The 11,502-nt window shown below is 44.6% G+C and overlaps 1 protein-coding gene across 3 annotated transcripts in view; it reads right to left on the minus strand.

Annotated features, from left to right (window-relative positions):
* Window positions 1-8,601, minus strand: part of TLK1 (tousled like kinase 1) — a 69,338-nt gene extending 60,737 nt beyond the window's left edge. Inside the window, exon 1 of one of the 3 annotated variants that reach the window (XM_027911578.1) lies at window positions 8,561-8,601. Coding sequence is in view for 1 of the 3 variants with exons in the window: in XM_027911576.1 (XP_027767377.1) it covers window positions 7,868-8,015 (148 nt within the window). In the remaining 2 variants the exon portion in view is untranslated. Of the gene's footprint in view, window positions 1-2,100; window positions 2,207-7,867; window positions 8,223-8,560 lie in introns of those variants that run through there. The other 2 variants (XM_027911576.1, XM_027911577.1) reach the window with 2 other exon arrangements.
* Between the last annotated feature and the right edge of the window lie 2,901 nt (window positions 8,602-11,502).

Raw genomic sequence — 11,502 nt, forward strand, 5'->3', positions numbered from 1 at the left:
AGAGGCCAATGAGTTCCATAGTGGAGAACAGAAATGGGAAATACCTCTGCTGTTAAATCTACGTGATCCTAGGGCATCAGAGACTCAGAGTGGAGATCAGCATCTAAAATTATATTCTTTCATACCTTCAGGACTTATGAAAAGTAACTTATATATTTATTTGTAGCACTACTTTCCCATTTGTTGCCCTTAAGCATATAGTTTAGAAGTTCTATTACTTAAAAAAAGAAAAAAAAATTTGCAATCCACCAAAGCTACAGCTGCAAGACGGTGATTGAAGTATCTATATGCTTTCAGCTCAAGGTATAGTTGAAAATTAAATAGCTAAAAGGTTGGTTGTACATGACATCATACAACAGATTTTTCTAAAAGTATCAGGATTTCTTGTTATTCCTCAAAAAAAAGTATTTTCTTCTAACTTTTCTCTTACAAGTATAGATCTATTAGAAGTCCATAGAAAGGGAATCTAGTACTTGCCAATTCCCCAAGTAATTATGGTCAGGCTTTATTTCCTGTAAAAGGCACTCTGGAGTTTCTTACCACCACCCTCATCTCTTTAAAATCTGAAGTACAGAGTGCTTTGTTCTTAAGGACATTACAAAGAAAGCACTGCAGCCTTTAAGTTTCCACCTACCTAAAACTGTGCAGATATGGTCAGGCAAGATACATTGCCTAATGCTCCTGCTGCCACCTCTCAGCGAGCAGAGGTGGTCCTAGGGAATACCAGCCTCCTCTGTGAGGTTTCACGTAAAACCTCCAGTAAATTAACTTTCCCACTCTATAGCGACCAGATTCCCGTCACAGTTGTGCAGCCACTCAACAACGCCCAGCTTTCCCTCTAAATCCTTGGAGGCCACTGTCAGCCTCAGAGCCTCTCCAGCTAAAGCTATTGAGCACAGGGCGGATAATGTTTCTTATTTGTGTATTTTAAAAATATGCTCCAGCATTAAATGTTTAAGCTAAGCTTGGAGAGATAAGAATCTACAGTGAGGTTTAAAGTTTATGATCTATTAAATTCATACAAGGGAAAAACACATCCAAACATTATAAACTTTAATGCTCTGCTGGCAGCCAAACCATCACATCACGGGAAGCTGGTGAGCTGCCTGAATCAGAGTTGTGAAGCGCTCCATCAGCTTTCACCAACAACCACTTCTGCCATTTTCATTTGTTCAACCATTTCAACAGTTGGGTCACTCACAACTGCTAAAGAGCAACTGACAACTCATAAAGGAGGAAAGGCTGGCTTTCTTTTCCAAATGATGAACAAGAAGGAATGGTGACTGGATTTGATCTATTAACTCCAAATCTCGCAAGGCACAGTGACCAGAAAAAAAATGACTCATTTTACAAACAACAGACAATTCTACTTAATCTGGTTTAAATGCAAAACACATTTGGATATATTTGTTTCTTCTATGTATGTAGCACAATCAGGATTCATTTTATTTAGCTAACAAAGTATGCTAAAAGCTGTCTAAAGCATGGGGAATTATGTTTCTTAAACATTAAGAATCTAAGCTGCATAACTACCTAAATACATGCACATAGATGTGTATCCTCCCACCTAGCAAGAGGTATGATCAAATTAGACCAATTAGAATCAACTTTTCTTTAGGAAAAATAATTAAGCACAAATGTAAAATAAAATTAAAAACAATTATTTAATCAGGGTTTCCTGCTCACTGATTTAAGTCATGATTAAAATTAGTAATATAGTCACTCTGATTTCAGTCAATCCCTCCAGCATGGACTGACCCCAAAGACTCGCATAGTCCCAGCCTTCCCCAGCACCTTCAGCATGTCCAACCTCATTTAGGACCTTCTGATCCATTTTTCTGGGACTAAGTTTGACTGAGGTGGATTAAAGCTTACAAGCTTTAATGTTCCTGCCACCTACCACATTCTCACCAACGAAAGGCTGGTTGCCAGGATTTTTCTTTTGGCATATCCCAGCATTCTGCTCAGGAATGAAGGACAGGAGTAAGACCTCCAGAGAGAAGGTGACTGGGAAGGAAGCAGACCCTTACTTCCTACCCCAAATGGAGCATCTCAATAAGGATGGAGTCAAGATGATAGGAAATGTAGGATCCAAAATACCTTCTGATACTCACTAACACTTCCCTACTGCTACAGAACTTGATCATTAAGTACTGAACCTAAAGTGATAAGGTGCAGTACTTGCTCCTTGTTATCTTCAGCTGCTATTAGGAGTTTTCCACTTGCAAGCCCACGTGAAAAAAACGGGTTCTATTATGGCAGCCAGCTTCTGTTTAACTGCTCTCCAACGACCACAACCGAAGTACTGGCATTCTCAACAGAAACCCTGACCACTCTTCTTCCTCTACCCACCTTAACATCCCCTCAGAGCAACCTGGCAAACCAAATTTCCCTTTCCCTATTTTACAGCTGAAACACACCAAGCCAAACAGAAGGAAGTTCATAAATACAAAGCTTTTCTTCCTCCCACTTATGTGTTTTTATGCTTTTTAGCAACAGTTCAGGAAATACTCTACTGCATAAACACAATTTACCAACTTCAACGTTTTTTCTTGTGTAAAAACCTCAGCATGGAAGCAAAAAATTTAGTATGGGAGTAAACTGCAAGTACTACTTCAAAACACAACCTTATACCAAGAATACAAAAAGCATAAAGGATTATTTAAGCTTGTCATATTTCCATAATCTCAATTCTTAAGGTAGCAAAATTCTATATTCTATATATATATATTCTAGAATATATATATGATGCATATATATAAAGTAGTCTTTCCCAGGAGTCCCAATAGTATTTTGCAACCATTTAGGATTACCAGGCTCTAAAATAATCCAAAGAAATGTCAAGACTAAAGACTAATTGCAGACCGTAGTTATTACTAATAAACAAGTTTACTTCAGCTTGATTAAGAAAAAAAATTACTTGCTGAAAGAAAAAGCAAACAAGAAGAAAAAATATAGGGAAAAAAAGAATGAGAGAAATAACAGGCTTTTTATTTGAATGGAGATAATAATAAATAAATACAGCCTGTCCTTAAAGATATCAATTCTCTCTCCATTTAAAATGAAATAGGTTAATGGGAAATTCCATTCTAGGCAGCTTAAAACAGAATTAAAACAAAACAATCAGCCAAGTACTAATTTGCTCTATTTGCTACAGCACTGAATTATAGAAAAGCAGATTCAAATAAGGATCCATATTAAAAAAGGTCATCTTTTCCCATTTCTCATTTGGACACGCTACAAGATCTTTTAAGAATCTGGCATAAGCATCAGCTTACCATGAGAAACTCATCTTCAGGAAAACCAGAAGCTAGAATTTCTGTGCTACGTGCTACAGCCAGCCTAAATAACCTTTTATGATTGCTTGGCTCATTCTGAGTAAAAATATACCACCATTTTTAAAATGAAAGTGTTCCCATTCTTGTCTACTCCCATATAAACTGGTCAAATTCATAAGATGTTTAATCTACAGTTGAATGATAAAAAACAAACTTAGTAAGAACTTACTGGTAAAGCAAATAAAGCAGTTGAGGTTTTTTACTACAAGCAAACAACAGAAAACAACAACCCTGTAAGTTTTAATAAGATTCAGGTAGCTTTCATGTTCATGGATTAATACACTGTACATAGCATAAGCAACCTGGCACCCAGAAACATTTTCTAGATTGAAAACTTAAGGAGGAAATAAACTGTACCTTTATGTTCAGACAGACAACCACCATCCCATTTTAGGTAACAATAGATAGAAGTATGAGACGTTTATCAAACTTTAGGGAAAAAAATGTTAGCAACAAAATCAGCTACACCTACAACACTAGTTCTTCAAAGACTGTCAAATACATGTCATAAGTTTATTTACCACTTTGCCATCATATATTAATTTGGGATCAAATTTGAAAACTGAAATTAGCATTCCTGTTCTGGTAATTCAAAGTTCTATTTGGCATTCTATTTTGCTTTTAGCGAAGTGCTGAAAGTCAACAGAACACACAAAAAGTGATTTACAAAGCACTATGCTTGATTGCCAGATACTACAGCATTGCCCAGTGAGCCAACCATGTCCTGGGCTGCATCAAAAGCAGCATGGCCAACAGACTGAAGGAAGTGATTCTGCCCCTCTACTCCACTCTGCTGAGATCGTACCTGGAGAGCTGTGTTCAGCTCAGGGGCCTCAACATACGGATGTGGACCTGCTGTAGGAGTCCCAAGGAAGGCCACAGAGATGATGAGAGGGCTGGAGCACCCCTACTATGAAGACAGGCTTGAAAGAGTTGGGGTTGTTCAACCTGGAGAAGAAAAAGCTCTGCAGACACCTTCGATCAGCCCTCCAGGAGCTTAAGGGGGCAACAAGAAAGCTGGACAGAGATATTTCACAAGGGCATGGAGGGACAGGACAAGGGACAATGGTTTTAAACTGAGAGTATGTTTAGATTAGATATTAGGAAGAAATTATTTACTGTGAGGGTGGTGAGACTCTGGAACGGGTTGACTCTCTGGTAACTATGGCTGACCCCTCTCTGAAGTGTTCAAGGCCATGTTGGATGGGGCTTTGAGCAACCTGGTCTAGTGGAAGGTGTCCCTGCCTATGGCAGTGGGGTTGGAACTAGGTGACCTTCACAGTCCCTTGAAGCCCAAAGCAATCTATGAGATCTCTTCTGACTCTGCCTTGTCAGCAATGGCCTGAACATTCCCCATTACGAAACAGCACTTTCCAGCTATGTGCTCTGGTGTTTTTAGTTACACACATAAAGCATACAAAAGTCAAGAAACTTCAAACAGGAAGTTGTGCGACTGCAGTTACGTGAGCTATGGCACAAGATTTATCTATATGATCACACATACAGTATGTAAAATAATACAGCATAACAGTCCTCCTAAATTCCTGATAGCATCTATTGCAGACTCTTGAACAAGTGGCCACATATACCACAAATAAGTCATAGGCATGTAAAATAACTGACAGAATGACAGGCATTTAGAAGCTATGCTAAAATGCAAACAAGAGACAGTTCTTATACAATAGAAGTGTACAGATACTATTGTTTTCAAGTCCACCGCAGTCCTTTCATTTTAAAACCTTAAAACATATATTCAAATCAATATAGCTAAGCAATGATGCCACTCTAAGTCAAGATATAGAAGGTAGCATTCAAGAGAAAACGTTGCTGCAATGTTGCAGCGCATTTTAAAGGACTGAAATATTTTTAAAATATTATCTTCTCTAATTTCATCTATGTTTTCCAAGTAGTCTCTTTTGATACTGACATAGCATTGCAATTAATTTTTTTCAAATAACTTTGTGCAATAATTATATATGTGAGAGCTTTTCTTTTTGCTTTTTTCTCATGACATATTCAGAGAATATTTTAGGATGTCCTAAATTAGCGTGCTGGGGGTTTCTGTTCTTAATAAACCAGAATCTTTAAATGTCCATATAAGACAGGTGGGCTAATACCAAACCTTCATAGTGGATCACAGGTGAGGTCAAATGAACCACAGCACAAGCGATACACTCAGTGAAGGCCTGCATATCTGAGGGCAATATGAACATAACTCTCACAAAAGCTAACCAAAAGGATTTGAAGTCACAAATGAGAAGGCCAGGTTGGATGGCAAGCTCCGCCCAAGTGCCAAGCGTGCTGTATCTGTAAATATTACCCACTAAAAACGGGCCCAGGTTTTGAGGCATTAGCAGTGATGCAGCTGATCCAGTATTTGGCTGCGCACTGCTCCAAAACTCATCATCTCCACTAACATCACAAGGTGTCACAAGTTCAGAATTGATGACGGCACAGGCTCCTATAAACACATTGCACTGCAAATTTTGCACGCTTATTAGTTTGATCCAATAACATTCTATCACATACATAAGCCTGTGTCTATGAACATACTGACATGCTTATATTTCAGGGCCTACTGCTTTCAGGTAAGACACTTAATTGTAAAATGTACATACAGAAAGTAAGCTGTGCTGATAACATCCCACGAGCATGAATGCAAAACATAACCCCAAGCATGGCTGGCAGCTTATGCTGATTTTCAAACAGAGCTACCTAGTGAGAACACACAAGTAATGTGACCCAGGAATACCACGCAAATACAGCACATTATACTACCAAGCAAACACCAAGGTTTTAATTACTCTGTAACCCCTGAATCTGTATTAGAGGATGTAAATTACAGTACCCAGAAAAATCCAAGAGCATGAGCCATAAGAAAGAAAACTATAAAAAGCAGCATCATCATCACGTTAAAAATTAATTTCACAAAAAATGTTTTTCCTTGTCTAAATAGAGGTACTCACGGATCACCATTTTTTCTTAAAATAAACAGATACGTAATTTATCCTGCAATAGTAATTTCAAGCTTGTACAGCAGGTATTTGAAATATATCCAAAAATATCCTACACATACGTATTATATGCATGCATATTCATAACAAGAGTTGCAAAACACCGAAGAAACCTACTCTCAATAAACTTAAAACTAGGAATTTGGCTGGTGGTTGTCGTTTTTCTAAGAGCTTCAGTTTCCCAGAGAAGACGAGCACAAAATGCCTGCCACTTTACTCAGCATCTTTAACATATACCATAATTCCTTCCCAGGTATTTTCTAGAGCATTTCATGTCAATCTACCTGCAGGAGCGTGTGCAAAAGTGACACAGAGTGATACAAGTCTGACAACTACTGGCGTGGAAAATGGGAGAAACCGGACTGCGTTATATGTTTTCAGGATGTCGAATCCCTGTTACCACGTCCTTACATCGCTTATCAACCAAAAAAACCCCCAACAAAACCCAAAAAGCAAGCAAGCAAGCAGCTACAGGAAGACCTGAAAAACAAAGACTCCCCGTCTTCGCTATTATTTCTATTTTAAGTTAGCAAGTTTCCTGCTTGGGCAATGACGTTTTGCAGATGCTGCACGAAACGCTACACGGTAGTCATTAAACTGGGGCAAATGAAGTAAAATTATACAACTGTTCGGTATGCAAATATCTGTGCATAAAAGTTCTCCTCCGCCACTAACTGGCGTTCAGCAAGTAGTTATTTTAGCTAAAAGCGCCGAGCAATTCAATAGCTGTATAACTGCTACATCTTGTGGCAACACATTTCAACACAAGGAGGAAAGCAGACAATACCCGAAAGGGAACAGCGAAGGGACTTGTTTGCTCATAACCTTCATACAGATATTCCCTGCAAACACCCACAACACCCTGCTGTCGCTGTCGGTGTAACACAAGAGGGGAGGAGCAGGGGAGGGAGGAGAAAAATATTATCATCGAAGGCGTGATGGAGGACAGGAGAAAGTTGCAGTCATTTCGTGGCGGCCGCAAGGCGCCCTGTCACTTCTGGCCGCAAAACCGGCCGCCCCTGAGGGCGACTTCCCCACGGGGACGAACCTCCGGTGTCGGCCCCTCTCTCCTTCCCACCTCCATGATGCCAAAAGTGCCCGACTCCCTCCAGCAACAACAGCCGCATCCTCCGGCGCAGCACTTCTACTTGGCGGCTGGCAGAGGGGAGCCTATTTCGGGGAAGACGCGGCGAGCGGCCGCCCGAGCCGGGAGCGGCGGCGGCCGGCCCGGGGACGGAGGGAAGCGCGGCCGGTCCCGCTGCGCGGCCCGGCGCGGGGGGGAACAACGAGGCGCCGCCGCGCTGACGAGCGGGCGGGGACGGCGGGCCCCCCTCGCCCAGCGCCCGAGGCTCCGCTCACCGCCGCCGGGCCCAGCGCTAACCCCGCGCCGCCACCGGGGGTACCGACCTCTCCCGCCGCCGCTCCCCGCCAGCCCGGGACCGACCTCCGGCGGCGGCCACCGGGCCCCTCCCCGAGGGCCGGGCCCCCCGCGCGGCCCCGCGGCGCGCTCGTTACCTTCCTTGGGCGCCTTGCCGGGCGGCGCGCCGTGCAGCTGGGAGGCCGCCGCTGCCGCGGAGCAGCCCTGCAGGCTCGGTGGGGACGTGGAGAGCCGGGACCAAGATGGCGGCCCCTCCAAACTTCCACTGCTACTTTGGACACTCATCAAGCTACTTTCCTGGAGCCCGGCAGCCGCCGGGGGCGGCGGGGGAGGCGGCGCGGCGGGGGGACACCCAGCGCCGCGCTCATGGCCGGGGGGCCGGCCCGACACCGGCGCGGGGAGGCCGCCGGCAGGGAGCGAGCTCCGGAGGCAGGCGGGGCGCGGGAGAGACGGGGCGCGGGGCCAGCTCAACCTGCCCGCACCTCTGCACTGCGTCGCCGCCGCCGCCGAGCAGCCGCCTGTGTCTGAGGCCAACCTTCCCCGCCGCCGCCGCTGCCGCCGGGGAGGGGAGGGCGCAGGCGGGGAGGGGTCATGCGCAAACACGATCGCGAGCCGAGCGAGCGCCGCGCTCCGCCGGCGCCCAGCCGAGCCCCGCCGAGCCGGAGCCGCCCAGGGGCGGCAGGAGGGGAGCGGCGCCCGCCGCGCACGCACCTGCCCCCGGCGCGCCCGGGGCCCCCGCACCCGCTCCTGCCCCGGCCGGCCCCCGGCTGACCCCCGCTCCCAGCGCACGCCCGTCCCGCGGCGGTACCTCCCCCCGGCCCGGCGCGCACCTTCCGCGCCGCGGGCAGCTCTCCGCCGGCCGCCACGGCCCAGCCGGAGGCGGCTCCCCCGAGGCCGCGGCGCTCCCCTCTGTCCGGGTTTCCTCGGCGGTACGGCCCGCCCGAGCCCCCGCGCCGGCCGCCGCACCTTCCCCCGCGCCCCGCCGCCACGGCCATGGTGGTGTCGGGGCGGGGCGGCGGGGGCGGGAGCGGCGGCGGGGCCGGAGCCGGTACGCGCGGCTGCCGGGGCCGGGGCCGCGCCGCCCGGCACCTCCCCGGCGTGCGGCCGTGCGGGGCCAGCCCAGCCCGCGGCCGCGGGGAGCGCGGGCGGCAGCGGTGGCGCTCGGCCGGCGCTTCCCGGAGCGGTCCAGGTGAACGGTCATTCGGCAGCATCTCCTCTGCGGGCTGTCAGGCGCCTGCCGCATCCCAGTGATTTTCTTTTTCCCAGACAGGATGGTGTGGCGGCGGAGAGTTGGGGGGACCCGGGAGAAGCTGATGTCCCGAAGGAGAGGGCTTTGCTCGCCAGCCTTCTAGAGCAGGAGCTCCCCCCAGATGAACTGGAGGTCGGCAGGAGCCATGTGCCAGGCCCACAACCACTCACCCGCCTCACCCACCAGCTGGGCACCAACCCAGACCTTGGCATCTCTGAAAACGTTCCTCTCTGCCTTGAGTTTAAAGTGAAAACTTAGTTGAATGTAAACAAATTTTTCAGTTTTTCCTTCCTTAAAACTAACATAGTCATCACTGAGAATGTGAGATATACGGAAAGTCATTTTTAATAATTTACCAATGCAATTTAGGTATAACAATAACTTTTGATTATTTAGAAAAAATAACGGGTTGCAAATATATTGCATTTTGCATAGATGACGAATATATTCATGAATCAGGCCTCGGCACTCATTTTGTGGTTGCTGTGTGGAGACATCCTGGCCATCTACTAACCTACTTTCCCCTCTACTTGAGAATGACAGCAATAGATTACTAATGCTGGATTGCAGTTCTGTGCACAACACACATATTACTAATTCTGTCTCTTCTTTTTAAAGTGACATCTGTCAAATTATCTAAGATCTTCACCTCCCACAAGTATACAGCATAGCTGCAAGTTTCTTTGCAATTTGGTATTAACTTGAAGTAAAAATTATTTTGTTTTCTTGCTAAACAAGTCTGTTCCAGGACATATATTTAGTAACAGCTATACATTTTTTTTTTTTTTTTTGGCAGAGATAAGTGATTTGATATTTCAACCAAGACTTGTTTTTAAAGACTTGATCTTAAAGAAGACTTCTCAGACTTTACCTAAGCAAATCACACCAGGACATTGCCGGTACATGGGCATAAAGTAAAACAGTGCTAGTTCACTCTGACTGCAATATTAATATTTAGCAGCTGGCATAGAACATTCTTGCAAGGTTAAACTCAAATTGACGTACTCATATCCCACAATCCATACAATAGCATAAGTGAGCATGCACCTCATTTCCTGATGAGTATATCCTGCTGCAGCATGCTGCTTTCAAAATCTGCCAAGTAAGAAGCAATAAGTTAAAGACATTTAGTCTCTTTGTTTATAACCATTTGCATCCACTTAATACAAACCCTGCTAGCCTTACAAAAACATACATAAGCAAGCATTCTTTCTGCCAGTTTTGCTTACAAACTGTTGCTACAAGTCATTCCACCAATAGGGCTGAGACTTCCCGTTTAAATAAAGCATCAGTTGCTTTGATTAGGGAACCAGGACATAAAGATCCAATTCATTACTTATTCTATCAGACATGCAGTTTAAAAATGCTGAGGTGTCATATATTAACACTATGAATACTAATCAGATCTTTGCAATCTCGTAATGTGTTAGAAGATACCTCACCAGGGGACCAAGAGGAAGTGGCATGTACTGCAGGACTCCCCACGAGAGCACAGTACCCGCTGCAAAATATATGTTGGGTGTACTCTTTGTCACATAGCAGATCTGTATGTCTTGGTTTTGTGACTGAAAGCAGAGGTGAATTATATAGATCATCTCCAGATGAGACAACCTATATAACTTCAAAAATACATGGAGAGGGGTATATTTCCCCTCTGTAGTTCATAGAAAACCTACTTTCTTAGCGAGTTAGAGCTGACACTGATTTTAAGATACCCTTTATTTGGAAAGCCACATTGCTTCAGGGTTACCATTATCATGGCAGAACAGAACATCTTGAGTAGAACCTTTCACAAATTTCAAAAGACTTCCCTTATAAATAGCATTATAAATGTACATAATGCTTTTCCTTGAATGCTCTGTCTTTATTTTGCAATAAAACTTTATGTTCCAGTGGCCAGACAGATAGATGACCTTTCTCTCACAGTGCTGAGCAGTCAGTGTCACCTGCCCAAAATGTTAAAAACTAAATCAAACTCAAATAGTATTTAGTAAGTATTACTCTTAAAAAAAAAAAAAAAAACAAACAACTTTCTCTTTGCCTTTTAATTTTTAGGAACAGAACAGTCTGCTATCAAGCAGTGCTTCCTATGTAAACACTGCATACCATCAGGCATAAATGGGGGTAGGAGATATATAGATACAGGGAAATCCCCTTTCAGTGGGATTGCACTGGAAAATAATGATGAAGGTGCCACACACCTACCTACATGGGAAAACTTCATTCCAGCTGAAGCCCCAGAAAGCTCATTTAGTTTTGCTAACTCCTAAGGAAGATGACCTCAAAATTCAGATCAGAATGGAGAGGAGGTGCTGTTTTTCTCGTAAGAATGTGTCAAATGAAAGTTAGCAAGGCTTATTGCAGTAGTAACTCTTTAATTGAGGACAGCTGAGGAACAGAAAAGCATAATGAGTTTTCCTTATTCCAAAGATAAAAAAGGTAAGCAACAATCCCAAAAATTAAAATTCCTAGAGCTTTCAACTTTGCTACTGGAGTTATTTGTGCAAGAAACTTTTATCACAG

Source organism: Empidonax traillii, unplaced genomic scaffold (genome assembly GCF_003031625.1).
Source record: "Empidonax traillii isolate 1590-97213 ecotype Southwest subspecies unplaced genomic scaffold, ASM303162v1 scaffold33:size3420811, whole genome shotgun sequence".
NCBI lineage: Eukaryota > Metazoa > Chordata > Aves > Passeriformes > Tyrannidae > Empidonax > Empidonax traillii.